The sequence below is a fragment of the Globicephala melas genome, chromosome 16, assembly GCF_963455315.2.
Source record: "Globicephala melas chromosome 16, mGloMel1.2, whole genome shotgun sequence".
Taxonomy (NCBI): domain Eukaryota; kingdom Metazoa; phylum Chordata; class Mammalia; order Artiodactyla; family Delphinidae; genus Globicephala; species Globicephala melas.
This window is the reverse complement of record NC_083329.1, coordinates 34,121,801-34,138,151: the sequence shown is the minus strand read 5'-3', so window position 1 is coordinate 34,138,151 and position 16,351 is coordinate 34,121,801. Positions and strand designations below refer to the sequence as shown.

The following is a 16,351-nucleotide window of genomic DNA, read 5'->3' as shown; positions in this document are numbered from 1 at the left end:
AAGAAATAATTTACTTATTATACAATTCATCCTTCTAACCCATTAGCAGTCACTCCCCATTTTCCTTGAACCCTCTCAGCCGTAGGCAACCACTAGTCTACTTTCTGTCTCAATAGATTTGCCTATTCTGGACATTTCATAAAAGTGAAATCATCCAACATGTGATCTTTTCTAATTACCTTCTTTCACTTAGCATAATGTTTTCAAGGTTTATCAATGTTGTAGCATTTATCAGTACTATGCTTCAAGCCTCTTAAAATAGCTGTATTATGATGTCTGGAATTTCCTTTAAAATATTCTAAGGGAAAAATGGAGGGGGAACATATGAAACACGATTGGCAAAAATGTTGATAATCATTGAAGCTAAGTGATGGGTACACAGTTCATTAAACAATTCTATTTTCGTGCATGTTTGGAAATTTCCAAAATAAAACATATATTTAAAGATAAATAAACCTTTCCATCCTTTGGGTTTGAGCTTAAATAACATCTCTTCAGAGAAAACCATCCTACCTTAAAGGGACCCTCCCATTTTTCCTGCCTAGTACTTATCACAACTTTTGAGTATAAAAATGTTTGTTAATGCTGATGTATTACCTCTCTCTCCCCCACTAGAGTGAACACTCAGTAGAGAGACAGCTAGGGTCTAGCACCTCATCCAACCCATATGGGCAAACAAACATTTAATGAATGAAATTAGGGTGGACAGCCCAGAACCCCTCCTTCATTATTAGTTTAGGCTCCTTCCAGAGCAACTTCTTGCAAAAGTGAAAAATTTTCCTATTACTATAAGCAGCAATACTTCAGACACTATAGCTATGAACACTCAGATATTTCCTCAGCTGTTCATGTTTCACTCTGGGACCATCCATTCCTTTAGACAAGAAAGCTCACATAACCCCAGTTTGAATTAGCAGGATGGCATGTTTGTACCATGGTCTCACTGATATAGCTGATCTCTCCTGCCTTGGGCAGGCTTTTGGCAGAAAGACCTAACTCCAACTTGATACACAAGTTTGTTTTATTGGATTCTTAGAACCTTTTTTATTGACTAAATCATCCATTAATTTCAATAGTTTTTATGGATTAAATATACACAGAAGTACATTTTACAATAGTAACACCAATCCACAGTAAATCCAACAGTAAAGTGACTCCAATCATTCTTTCCATTTGCTCATTCACATTACTTAAGAAGATCGTTCATATTTTCCTGGCTGCTCTTTAACTAAGAAATTCTGTTAAACATCTAAAGCACTGGCATAGCCAACATCTGTTTATGGACAAAAGTCTCCCAGAGACCATAAAAACTCATGTGAAATGAAAACACAACATTTATTTTAATCAAGTGTGCTGTTTAATGTGTAGGCAAAGATCATGTATGACACTAGTTATCAGGCTAGTTTCTAACAGAGGCTGCAGCTGCATAGGAAAACAAAGCAATCTACAGATTCAATGCAATCCCTATCAAACTACCAATGTCATTCTTCACAGAACTAGAACAAAAAATTTCACAATTTGTATGGAAACACAAAAGACCCCGAATAGCCAAAGCAGTCTTGAGAAAGAAAAATGGAGCTGGAGGAATCAAGCTCCCAGACTTCAGACTATACTACAAAGCTACAGTAATCAAGACAGTATGGTACTGGCAAAAAAACAGAAATATAGATCAATGGATCAGGATAGAAAGCCCAGAGATAAACCCACGCAAATATGGTCACCTTATCTTTGATAAAGGAGGCAAGAATATACAATGGAGAAAAGACAACCTCTTCAATAAGTGGTTCTGGGAAAACTGGACAGCTATATGTAAAAGAATGAAATTAGAACACTCCCTAACACCATACACAAAAATAAACTCAAAATGGATTGAAGACCTAAATGTAAGGCCAGACACTATAAAACTCTTAGAGGAAAACATAGGCAGAACACTCTATGACATAAATCACAGCAAGATCCTTTTTGACCCACCTCCTAGAGAAATGGAAATAAAAACAAAAATAAACAAATGGGACCTAATGAAACTTCAAAGCTTTTGCACAGCAAAGGAAACCATAAACAAGACGAAAAGACAACCCTCAGTATGGGAGAAAATATTTGCAAACGAAGCAACTGACAAAGGATTATTCTCCAAAATATACAAGCAGCTCATGCAGCTCAATATCAAAAAAACAACCAACTCAATCCAAAAATGCGCAGAAGACCTAAATAGACATTTCTCCAAAGAAGATATACAGATCACCAACAAACACATGAAAGTATGCTCAACATCACTAATCATTAGAGAAATGCAAATCAAAACTACAATGAGGTATCACCTCACACCAGTCAGAATGGCCATCATCAAAAAATCTATAAACAATAAATGCTGGAGAGGGTGTGGAGAAAAGGGAACCCTCTTGCACTGTTGGTGGGAATGTAAATTGATACAGCCACTATGGAGAACAGTATGGAGGTTCCTTAAAAAACTAAAAATAGAATTACCATACGACCCAGCAATCCCACTACTGGACATATATATACCTGGAGAAAACCATAATTCAAAAAGAGTCATGTACCACAATGTTCACTGCAGCACTACTTACACTACCCAGGACATGGAAGCAACCTAAGTGTCCAATGATAGAGGAATGGATAAAGAAGATGTGGCACATATATACAATGGACTATTACTCAGCCATAAAAAGAAATGAAATTGAGTTATTTATAGTGAGGTAGATGGACTTAGAGTCTGTTATACAGAGTGAAGTAAGTCAGAAATAGAAAAACAAATACTGTATGCTAACACATCTATATGGAATCTAAAAAAAAGAAAAAATGGTTCTGAAGAACCTAGGGGCAGGACAGGAAGAAAGATGCAAATGTAGAGAATGGACTTGAGGACACAGGGAGGGGGAAGGGTAAGCTGTGACAAAGTGAGACAGTGGCATGGACATATATACACTACCAAATGTAAAATAGATAGCTAGTGGGAAGCAGCCACATAGCACAGGGAGATCAGCTCTGTGCTTTGTGACCACCTAGAGGGGTGGGATAGGGAGGGTGGGAGGCAAACGCAAGAGGGAGGGGATATGGGGATATATGTATACGTATAGCTGATTCACTCTGTTATATAGCAGAAACTAACACAACATTGTAAAGCAATTATACTCCAATAAAGATGTTAAAAAAAAAAACTTGTGAAAGAACACTCTGCAAAGAAGAGGTTAAGATTCTTTGCTGTCATTTTGATTCCACAAGGGAAATCAACTTTTGTCTACTGAAACCCGTCTCTAAAATAAAAGTGGGTATCAATGGGAAATATAATTGAATATTTTAAAACTTTATGTACAATCAAGATTCATTTTCAAATCCTGTTCTTTCACATCTAATTCTTCTTCTTCCCAACTGCTACTGCTTCAACTGTACTACTGGAAGCGCTTGATTTGCCAAAGAGTCTACCCTCCAACACTTGATTCCCCATCCAAGCTGTCAACTGATGCCCAAGTTCTCTCCTGTTTTCATTACTTGTATCATGAAACTCTCTTTCCAAAGCCTGACATTATCCGTGTCAAAAACCATTCATCAGGGCAGCACAGACCATCTCACTGCCAACTTCTCCTCTCCAGCTGGCCCCCACTGCATCCACTCACAGACATATTCTCCAAGCATCTGGTCATGCCAATCTCACCTCAAAGCTTTCTTTCTTTTTTTTTTTTTTTTTGCTGTACGCGGGCCTCCCACTGTTGTGGCCTCTCCCGTTGTGGAGCACAGGTTTGGACGCGCAGGCTCAGCGGCCATGGCTCACGGGCCCAGCCGCTCCGCGGCACGTGGGATCCTCCCGGACCGGGGCACGAACCCGTGTCCCCTGCATCGGCAGGCGGACTCTCAACCATTGCGCCACCAGGGAAGCCCCAAAGCTTTCTTTTAAGTTGAATCAGATACCTGGCGTGCTTTGCTTCCTACTCCTCTTCCATCATCCAAATAGTTCCTAAAATTCTACCTATTCCAGGAAGCTTTTCCAGGAGAGGTGAAAGATTTCACTGCCTAATTTTTGCTGACAGATCTCAAAACTGTCACAGATAGTTCTCTTTGCCCTCTCTTCCTAAAATGTTTACCAACATGTATGTAAAGCACAGAATATGAGTTACAGTTAACACACATCAGCAGGTTCACTTTTTATGCTTTTGGAGAAAAGTCTAAATTTTGTTTGGAGGAGAGAAATCAAGCATTAATATAATCCCTGATCACACAAATAAATGGCATGAGGAAATCTGCCAGATCATCAAATTTATACTATGTAATGCTGGCCCAGATGAGTATATTTCAAGCAATGAGAGTGGATATGAGGTACATCTGCTCCATCCCATATGACTTTGTCACTACATTTTAGAAAGATGACTCTTCTTTTTCAACTTTACACACACACACACACACACACACACACACACACACACTCTCACTCTCTCTCTCTCTCTTTTTTGCCGTTATCTTCTTCATCTGCAACTATCAAATTGCAGACTTATGAAGAGCAGTGACCAGGTCATTCTAGGCAGTGTTTAGCACTTGATGCAAAGATGATCATGGCTTCTGAAAACGATTAAGTCAAACCTTACAAATAAAGATGGGGAAGGCAACACAGAAAGAGGAAGAGTAAATATTTTTTCAGGAGTTTAGAAACTACAGGTGATCTTATATTCTTGATGTCTAGTATTTAGTATACTATGATTTTTAAATATAAAATAATTTTGAAAAAATATAATGCCAAACTCTGGTCTGCATAGATATGGGGTTTTACTTCCAAACAATCCTCCTCAAAAAGCATTTAATAAGTGCTAACTATATGTAGGTCACAGTGTTAGGCACAAGAGACAACTGTCCTCAAAGAACCTATCTCCAGTTGAAGAATCAGGGCATACAGAAAAGACAGAAAGAACATAAGGCAACAGAAGCAGAGGAAAACACTGCCTGTAAGGCCACTGGGCAAGGCTTCCTGGAAGGGGTTAGGCTCGAGTTAGGCTTGAATGCATGAACTAAAGATAGGTTTTAGTTAAGTAAATGAGAGGAAAGGTGGACAGTATTTGCAATAGCTAGAGAGTTGGAAAGCACAGGGACTGGTCAGAGGAAGGTGAGGGGGGAAAAATGGAGATGATGAGGCTGGTGAAACAGGGAGAAGCCAGATGATAGGGATCCTGAATGGAGAACAAGGGTGAGAAGGACAAAGTGGTGTTTCAGAGACATGAAACAATAGAATGGAAAGGGAGGGTTAAGCCCTGAGAAACTAGAAGGAAAATACTGACAAGATCTGGTGATTGACCAGTGCCTAAGAAGAGTATAGTCCCTGCTGTCTACCCCCCAGATATGTCCTTCTCTATTCCTTCCCGAGAGCCATCAATTTCCTAGCAATAATAAAAAAATACATGTTACAAAATGATTTCTAGTAATATTATTTTCTACACTTGAAATTGTAAAATTATAAGATTAACAAATGTTAAATGGTCTTTATTTCCATGGTTAAAAAGTAATCAACTATACAAATGTTTTTCTTCACCACCACATGAGAACAAAACTGACGATATGATTCCATCATGATAGAAGGTTTCATTGGTAACTCAAACACATATTAGGTTCTGCCAATATTCACCTATTCAACAAATATTTACTGTGGAATAAATACTATGAATTTAATATTATTATCTTCAGGACTCAATTACAGAGTCAGAGACAGCCTGATGAATGATAAACATCCCCAATAAGTAGCCAAAAGACAAAGGTTCTGGACTTGGCTCTGACTTTGAGATCTCACAGTTGGGGAAATTACTTCATCTCTCCCAACTTCTGCAAATGAGCACCAAAGCAACTGACATTTATGGAATGCTTTCAGTTTTCATGGATAAGTTTTCCTCTCCCATATTTTATACCATAACTTCACTGACTAACATTCTTGAAGTTGGAAAAGACTGGTTTTATTACTTCATAATTTACAGATGAGGATACCAGATGTTAGTGATAAAGCAGTGATTCCAACCTAAGTCTTTGACCCTAAACCCCATACTCTTTCCACTACATTAGACTTACCCTACCTACTTCATAAAATTATTTGAACAAATTACAGATATGGAAATGCTTTAGAAAGGTTACAGCAATACACAAATGAAAGCAATATTATTTTGTTTGGCTGTGGCCAGGAGAGAATGCAAGTTTTATGGGGCTTAGAGCCTATACAAGTTGAGGCTCTCTCTTTAAGAAAAAGAATACAATGATATGGTAAAAATCTCAGAGGGGACCCATGAAAGTGAGGATACCTGAAAATTAACTTTCATTTAGCTTCAAGGTAGATCTGCCTCTGGATGTAACGCAAAAAATATTCACCAGCCAACCTACTAAGATAAAGAATTGCCCTCTAAAACCTAACTTCTGTCTTCTAAGTAGTGTGAAAATAATAGAACAGAACAGTGGGCACAGAACAACAACAACAAAATACGTATGCTTGGCCTTTATTCCCTCAAGATCATTCACAATAAACCATATATCAAAAACTTCCAGTTACAAATAGTCTTTGCTATGTCTTTATTAGGATTAAAAGAACAAATTACCTACTAACGAAAAATAATTATAATGAAAGTGACAAAAGAATTATTTTGCTAAAATAATTAAGCTAGAACATCATACCACACAATAATTATTGTTTTACACACACACGGGTATAAACACGCACACACTCATATTTACTCACAATTTGGCAAGCAAAAGATCTCATTAAAAAAAAATTTACCTCGTCTTCGCCCATAGCTCCTGGCTGCATGTAAACACAGAAGAAAACCATGGGTATTTGTATCAAAATGGTGAATTTAGAAATAAAAAAATATTCACACAAACCTTTTCTAAGTATTCTCAGAATCAATCTGGAGATACTGTTCAACTTGACTACAGACATATTATATTAAAAAAAACCTTTATGAAGCACAAGTTAAATCACAATCTTAAAGAGAAATTCAACTGGATGTGGCAGCCACTGGAAAAGATACAATGGGTGCTTAAGTTTCACAAGTCTTATAAGGATTTACACTGTGGCCCATTATCTATATCAGATATAGATAGAGTTCTTTAAAATTTTTTTCTGATCTATAAATCTTCATTTGAACTATATGTTACCACCAGACATCACTTTAAAGATAAAACCATTCATTCTAAATAAAATCTGCAGCGTGTGGTGGTCATTCTAAATTTCTTCACACACACACACACACACACACACACACACACACACACTTCAGAGTCCCCTGAAAACTGTATAGAAATTTTATACACAATTAGCTGTTGCTTTACAAAATGTATTTCTGTAAAATTTTCAGTGACATTTCTCTTAGCCTCCTCAGTTACTTTCCATACAGTATTACAAATGCAGGGAAAACAATATATTTTTCATCTAGAAAGTGAACTGAAAAAGTAGAAAGGGATTAGGCAATGGGTACATCCCAGGCTATGCTGAAGAAGAGAGCACTTTAAAGATTTTCTTCCCCCTCAAAACGCAAGGCCCACAGAATGCATTGTTACAATGTTTAATAAAGCTAGAGATCCTGTCATCTAAAATGACTTTCAAAGCCAAAGTTTTTCAAATTTGAAACCCCGAGTTCTGTAAAAAATAAATGAGAACTCTAATCCATTTTTTAAAGGCATGAAATGTTATAACATTAAATTTAAACCAAAAAACAAGGATAATTTGGGGTTACATTCCCAGTATAAGGTAGAACTAAATAAAACTACTTCTCTCCTAGGAAAAGAATTCAGACTTTTCAGGTAGAAAGTTGAAATACTAGTTGGCCAACCTCATCTTCTTGTAGTTTCCATTTTTCTTCAGACATCGTACTCACCCCACTGATACACCTTTGGCCTCTTCACTTTCCCATGACACAAATATTATAAAGTATTATCCAGATTAAAAAGGATTATTCAAACCCTACTTACTCCCTAACTCTGTCCCTCGGTATAACTCTCAACGAAAAACACCTTTTCTGAATTTACATAGCAATTACTGTTTGCATCACTTACAAAGGGAATGCATTCTAAAATAAAATTTTAAGGAACTTTTACACTTTTCATTATTTGGAACCTGAAATTCATCTTCCCAGAATAATAAATGGTAGTTTCCTAGCTGGGTCCCCCACAAAAGCCTACTTCACTTATAATAACATGGGTGAATTAACACTAATAGACAACACTTAAAAAAAGAGATGAAAACCAGTTTTGATGTCCCACCATTTATTTTTGTCCTTCTCCCATCCCCAATGATGTCATGCTGTCCAACACCCCCCAAGGCAAAACCTCTATTTAGAGAGAAAATCAAACATTCTGTATTTCAAAATTACTCATTTCTCTCCCAAACAACACATTCCTATTCTTTCATTATACCTGATTTCTGGCCAGATACTCAATAGAAAAGAATCTGATTACGATACTAAGGTACAAATGACTCATCAGACCTTAACATCCCTAAAGGATAAATGAAAATGCTGTTCACTCAAGTCTTCAACTGCTAACCATTCAGGTACTAGAGAACACAAAGTGCATAGACCCAGACAGGCATGGGGGCGGGGAGCAGCACCCCGAACTGGGGATGGGGTAGAGCTGCAAAACGCATACTTGGGAGTTGTTTTTTGGGTTTTTGTTTGTTTGTTTGCCTTGGAGGAGGTTTTATTTATCTCTCACATTGAAACTGCAAAAATACATCAGTATTTCACAGTTACTTGGGAGTTATAATCAAAGCTTCCTTAAAACAGTTCATGATTTTTATAGATTCTTCTCTTTTTCCCATTTCTAATCGAAGACAGAAAATTGGTTCATGTCAGTCTGCAGGCTCTGATAATATGGAGGCAAAGATGGAATATGGAATAGGCAGCCAATTTAAAGTAGTGATCTTGGGCTTCCCTGGTGGCACAGTGGTTAAGAATCTGCCTGCCAATGCAGGGGACACGGGTTTGAGCCCTGGTCCAGGAAGATCCCACATGCCACGGAGCAACTAAGCCCGTGCACCACAACTACTGAGCCTGCGCTCTAGGGCCCGCGAGCCACAACTACTGAGCCTGCGTGCTGCAACTACTGAAGCCCGTGTGCCTAGAGCCTGTGCTCTGCAACAAGAGAAGCCACTGCAATGAGAAGCCCGCACACAAGGAAGAGTAACCCTCACTCTCCACAGCTAGAGAAAGCCTGTGCACAGCAACGAAGACCCAACGCAGCCAAAAATAAAATAAATAAATAAATTTATATTAAAAAAATTTGCTCATGAGGGCCATTTGCAAATAGGCTAATTAGAATCAAACTCTTCCCTAAGGGAGAGATAATGAAGAGAACACCAAGGAGAGAAATTTGGGAGCACAAAAGTAGTGCTTTCCCCTGAGAACAAATATGACTTTTAAACAAGAAAGGCTATTGAATATATAAACTTAGCATGAGCCAGCACAAAACAATCCCACATAGAAAAAAAGGAAATAATGTGACTAATTCTGGGTATATAATATATTCTATGCTAGTACAGATTTATACCAGATATGCCAAGATACGATATACTTTCAAAGTCCAAGAACTACTTCCTCCAAGAACTTTAATTCTTTATTATCAATCATCATCATTACAGATAAAATTCTTTTTACTGTTTCATTATGTATTAAACAACTTTAGACCTCATAAAAAATTACACTCAATTTCTAGAAGTCAAGGTAGTAGTTACCCTTGGCTAGGGGTATTAACCAAAAGGGAACCTGAGGGGAGGTTCTGGGGTATTGGTAATGTTTTGATCTTGATCTAGGTACTGGTTACTTTGTGTTCAATTCCGTGATAATATATCAAGCTACAGTATATATTTATGATCTGCACACTATTTGGTATATAATTATACTTTAATAAAAAACAAAATATTACAAACATTTTAGACCGATTCACTGGGATAAAACGTTATAAGATTAACGTAGAAGGTCCAAAATGCTAACATTTTTGTAGTCTTTAAATCATAAACCTGAATAATCCCAAACTGAAAAAAATTAGACTTATTTTCAATTCATCAGAATAAATATAAAATGGTACATGTACTTTGCAGTGGGATATGCCAGTTACTCTAAAAATAAGTTTACATGATCAATGACTAGTACCTTGTGAATGACACCTCATGTTAATTGTATGGTGTTTGGTTAGGCACAGGAGGCAGCACTGTAAAATGGATCATCTGTTACTCCTTAAGACTTGGCCTGCACTCAGTTTTACATGGCTGCACTCACACATGTGATTCCCTAAGGGCAACTTACAATCTGATTTTAACATCTAAAGTAAATCTTCAGCTACATGGATTCATCTAAAGTTGCTGATGTTTCTGTAAGCCAAGTAACATCATACACAGATTCTACTACAGAGGTTCAAAAACGCTTGTGCATGGCACAACAGAGAGAGAGAGAGAGATCTCCATTCTCTTGTGGATCAAAGTAGCATGCACCCATTTCAGGAACTTAAGCATCCTGGGATGCCATACTTATGAAATCAAATGAACAAGATACAGAGATCTTAGTACATTTTACTAACTGGCTTGGAAATATCTGTCAAGGCTGTTAAAAGTTAACTGTAGTAACAAATTATTAATCACCTTCCTTGCAATAAAATCAGTTTCTTAAAAACACCTTGTAAACTTATTTTTTGAATACCATTTCAGTATACAAAATTAAATTCTATTCGAACATCTAATGGTCCCTTTCAACTTCCATCTAAGTATTAGTCATGCAAAAAATTCTACCTAAGATGGGTTAAGATCTTAAAGTTAGTACAAAAATATCCCCTTTTCCCTAGTTAGACTGTAAATTCCCAAAGCACAGGAGTGATGGAGTTTGTCCCATATATGCCCCTCCTCTATCTTTGTCTTTATAATGGTAGGTGAGATAGTTTTAGCCCAGTAATTTTCAAATCTGGCAAATTATAATTGAAAAGGTCAATTTATTCATAAGATAAACTTAGCAGGTAGAAATGATGCTTGAACGGATGGAATACATTTTCATCTACTACATTCCCATAAAGTATTTGGATGTTTTCAAATCCCTTCTTCCCACCCTCTTCTCTTTGACTCTTATCCATTTTTCTCAGAAAAATCTTTCCATTCCATTTGCAAGCTTAAAAAGTAACATTAACAAGTGGCAAGTATAATACTAGTGTTGCTTACATACTTCATAAAGGAAAAGAAATACCATAAAGTAAAATATAATAACCTGATAATTTACCATGCTCCAGGCATTATATGCTGAATGTTTAATGTTGTCTGTTCTAATTCCCAAAGCAACTACCATAATATATATTTCCAGATGGGCAAACTAAGGTCCAAAGAGAATGACTGGTCCAGGTTATTCAGCTACCTAAACAGCAGAGCTGGGATGGAATCCAGGTCCACACCGGCTCTAAAGCATTTATTCTTTTTCTCGTTTAAGTTAAGGTAGTATGTACATTCAATAAAACTCATCCATTGTAAGTTTACAGTTTGATCCATTTTGGTAATCATACACAGCCATGCAACCGGTACCATCATAAACTAGAACAGTTCATCTCCCTAAAACATTTCCTTGTGCCCTTTTGCTGTTGATCTTATCCCCCAAACCATGGCTCCCGGCAATCATTAGTCTGCTTTCTTAGTTTTGTCCGCCCTTTATACAACTTCATATAAATGGAATCAATGTGTTTGACTTCCTTTACTTAGCATAATGTTTTTGAGATTTATCCATGTTATTACATGTGTTAATATTTTGTTTCTCTTTATTGCTGAGTAGTATTCCATAGTATGAAAAAACCACAATTGATCCATTCACCAGTTATTAGGGACTAAAATGTGTTCCCCCTAAAATTCATACGTTGAAGCCCTAACCCACAATGTGACTATATTTGAAGACAGGGTCTTCTACGAGGGAATTAAGGCTGAATGAGGCCATAAGGGTAAAGCCCTAATCCAACAGGACTGGTGTCCTTATAAGAAGAGGAGATACTAGGAGTGCCCATGCACAGAGAAAAGGCCATGTGAGGTCACAACAAGAAGGCAGCCATCTGCCAGCCAAGAAGAAAGGCCTCAGGAGAAACCAACCCTGCCAACACCTTGATCTTGGACTTCCAGTCTCCAGAACTATGAGAAAACAAATTTCTTTTGTTTAAGTTATCCAGTCTATGATATTTTGTTATGGCATCCCTAGTAAAGTAATACACCAGTCAATGGACATTTGAAAAAAAAAGCCTTTATTCCTAACCACCAAGATAGAAAAGCCAGCATTTCAAACCTGTATAGTCCTTGAAAGTACCCAGAAATTCCCTTTAGGATTCCAAAAACTTATCATCCTCTAAGAGTTTGCTTTTTTTTTTTTTTCAAGAGTTTGCTTTCAGTATCATAATCCAAGATTAATAAAGAGAAACTTCTCACCCAAATTTTCTTTATTTCATTATTACTACCATAGCACTATTGTTTTCTATTAATCACTATACTTAAAGCTGTTATTTTATGAATTAAGATCAGAATTTAATAGGTGTTTTTGCGGATTGGTCAGAAAATCTAATTGTCATTAATAACATATGAAACTGCCCTACATTCTAAACAACTGAACTTTTGCAACATTCTGTTTCATTGCTTACAAAATCTTATAGGAAACCTATAGATCTTTAATCAATGTCCCAAACAAAACAGGAATTACTTCTATAACCAACACAAAGATGTTCTCCCTGGTTCTGCTAGAATATGTTAATCAAGAGTTAAGGTAAAAGAATAAGGAGGCTCACTTCAGTCTTTTCCAGTCTTTTCAAACTTTTTTCTAAGTAGCAGAACCCTCTCTCCTCCAACAAATGAACCCCAGCAAATATGAGATATTTATTCCCTGAACAAGGCTGCTCAGGTTGAAGCAGCACAGGGATTCGGAGCTCCACCTGTCAGGTATCCCTCCCCACAGTGGTCCTTAAAGTACCTCCTTGGATGCTGAGGTTCCATAGAACATGACTGGAAAACTGAAGACTCATGCTACATGGTAGGACAATTCTTTCTAGTTAGAAAGTTCTTTCTTATACTTGCCTCACTATTATCCTTCACCACAGACACCAGCCTTTTATTCGAGGGTTATTACTTTATCTCCTTTCGGTTTTCTTTTCTACAATGAAGTTATATTTAGCTATTCCTCATAAGAAATAGTTTTCCATACCTCACATCATCCTGAGTATCCTCTTTCAGATAAACCTAATTTTCCTAATTTTACTTGCCTGTCCAAGCTTCTCATAAGAACAATCAAGGCCCTTTACCATCTGATTTCTAACCACCTTTCAGATCCTCGTTCCCACTATTCCATACATCAGATCCATATATTCCAGTCACACCCATTCAACCCACTCCTCTGATAGTATCATTAAAATATAATCACCTATCCAGTTAACATAAGGATCTAGATACCCACATGTGTTTTTTCGTAGGTTTTTTTTTTTTTGCGGTATGCGGGCCTCTCACTGTTTTAGCCTCTCCCGTTGCGGAGCACAGGCTCCGGGCGCGCAGGCTCAGCAGCCATGGCTCACGGGCCCAGCCGCTCCACGGCATGTGGGATCTTCCCAGACCGGGGCACAAACCCGTGTCCCCTGCATCGGCAGGCGGACTCTCAACCACTGCACCACCAGGGAAGCCCCCACATGTTTTAACATCTGTTCTTCTCTGCTTCCTAGGAAACTCCTAATCCCCTTTTCCATTTCCATCCACTATTATTTTTCCAATCTTGTCCAAAATGGTAAATCCAAGGCTTCACTATAGCATCTTGTAGTGTCCATGCACACCTAGTATTAATTTCTGAACTACATTTACCATGTAGGTTACTAATTAAATCTCTCAATATGTGACATGTTATCAAAGTAATCACTTCAGAACTTCCAGGTCCATGTCTTAAATTTCTCATTAAAACAGAGAAAGATCATTTAAAATTTGTATGTCTGACAAGATTTCTCTGGAAATAAACCTAGGTAAAGAATCTCTGCATGGGGACTTCCCTGGTGGCGCAGTGGTTAAGAGTCCGCCTGCCAATGCAGGGGATGCGGGTCCAATCCCTGCTCTGGGAAGATCCCACATGCCAGGGAGCAACTATGCCCCTGTGCCACAACTACTGAGCCTGCACTCTAGAGACAGTGAGCCACAACTTCTGAGCCCACACACCTAGAGCCCATCCACCGCAACGAAGACACAATGCAGCCAAAAATAAATAAATTAATTAATTAAAAAAAAAAAGAATTTGCCTTCTAATGCAGGAGTCGTGGGTTCGATCCCTGGTCGGGGAACTAAACTTCCACATGCCGCAGGGCAACTAAGCTTGCGCACTCTAGAGCCCATGTGCCACAACTAGAGAGAAGCCTGCCCGCCGTAACCAAAGAGCCCGTGCACCACAACGAAACATCCCGCATACTGCAGCGAAGGCCCTGCATGCCGCAACTAAGACCCGATGCAGCCAAATAAATAAATAAATATTTTTTTAAAAAAAAGAATGTCTGCATGATACTGCTATCACTGGTTGGAGAGAGTGGGCATGCACGTGCATTTGTTTCAGCTGGTGCCTATGCACCCTCACACCTGTGCCCTAATAGTATTCCACTGAGAGTAATTAATTACCACCTTACCTTTATCTCAGTAGCACATTGCTAAATGACACACTAACTGCCCTCCTGAAAAGCAAGAAAATCAAGCAAAGTTCTACGGATCCTAATCACATACCAGAATATTTTATATTTTACACAGACCAGTCTGTCCAAACCAGGTCTGAAAATGCCTACTCCACGCACCCAGATATCTGGCATATGTTCACTATACCAAAGTCTTCACTATGCCAAGGTGTCTTGTGGTCTCTTCAAACTTTAAACACTCAATTTTTAGATTGTTCAGGACAGCCAATACTTGCTAACCCTACATGTCTGAGCCCCCAGATAATGTAGGAAATTATACAGAGGGGAGAGAGCGGGAACAAAACGGGTGCCGTTGTGCCCAGGCCCCTTAGTCAGCCTCCTCGTCTCCTCCCTACCAACAAGGCTCCTCTCATGTGGGAAGGAGGGCTCCTTCGTGGAGCAAAGTTGTGGAAAGGAACAGACCTGAGAATTTGGGATGAACTCTGGCAACACAGAGGACTGCTCATTCCCCTCACCCATCCTGACCCCTCAAAGACAACTTCCTCTAGTAACCTGGACTTGGAAAAACCTCAGGGAACAATAAAAGCAGACCAAGCCTTGAGCAGAAAGAAACAATAGGAGGGAACACACAGCACAATCCTTATACTGTTTGATTCCTTCATGCTCAGATAAAGATAGACACTAGAAAGGGGTAGGGGGGCAGCACTGAATTTCTCAAGAGGTAACTACCTCTAATTGTGGTCTTTTCCACCCACCCCCCTCAACCAGGTTCACTCCCAGACCTATTAAATTACAGTCTCTGGTATGGGGTCACAAGTATTTTCTATTTTGGTTCCTTTTTTTTCTTAATTTAATTTTTTATTTTATATTGGAGTATAGTTGATTTAGAATGTTCCGTTAGTTTCAGGTGTACAGCAAAGTGCATCAGTTACACATATACATATATCCATTCTTTTTCAGATTCTTTTCCCATATAGGTTATTTATTTTGGTTCCCATTTTGATTGTAGAGCCAGGATTAAGAATTACTGCTAACTCAAAAGGAAAAAAAGGGGGCAAATGGGTAGAAGAGGGAAGCATCAGAGACTAGCATTTGTTAGGTATGTATTTCTTACCAGGTTTGGTAGTGGAGCGTTGCACATTTAACCTTATTGTTGGTAAAGAAGGGATTAATGTGTCCATTTAAAATAAAAAATATGGGTAGCTTTCCCAAGGAAACAAACAAATGATGGGTCCAGGATTTAAGCTCAGATATGTTTTGTCCCTCCAAACTACATTATTTCCACTATATTCGGCTGGGAAAACAACAACAACAACTTTAGTCAGATAACAAAGGTATGTGTGTGTGGAGGCTAACAAAGAAAAGAAGGCAAAGTTTCAGGTACTTAACTTTCCCTCCGGATCACCGGCATACCAAGTCTTCGTCTAAGTCTCAGATTTCCAGTCTGCATATACTAGAGGCCTGAGAGGCAGTGTGTTAAAATTCCTGCCACTAATAAGGGAGACTACGTTGTAAAATTAAAACTGATCATTTTCATAAATGCACTAATTCTCTACAATCAATAAAGTATTATTTAGTTAACTGCTACTAAAGGAAACCTGAGTGATCTTTTTGGGAAAACCCAAAAGAGCAGAAATCACTGCTCTTTCGGATTAAAGGACTGGTTAGCAGACTAATCTGTGTGTCCAAGTCATAGACGATTATTTGCTGGCTGTATGACATC

The 16,351-nt window shown here is 38.2% G+C and overlaps 1 protein-coding gene across 8 annotated transcripts in view; it reads right to left on the bottom strand.

The window, feature by feature from the left end:
- The window catches only part of CPEB3 (cytoplasmic polyadenylation element binding protein 3), a 175,911-nt gene that overhangs the window by 74,091 nt on the left and 85,469 nt on the right, over nt 1-16,351 (bottom strand). For 6 of the 8 annotated variants that reach the window (XM_060286761.1, XM_060286758.1, XM_060286759.1 and 3 more), the window contains one exon: nt 6,755-6,778. The exons of the other annotated variants lie outside the window; for them this stretch is intronic. In XM_060286761.1, coding sequence (XP_060142744.1) covers nt 6,755-6,778 — 24 coding nt within the window. The remainder of the gene's footprint in view (nt 1-6,754; nt 6,779-16,351) is intronic. 8 annotated transcript variants of the gene reach the window in all.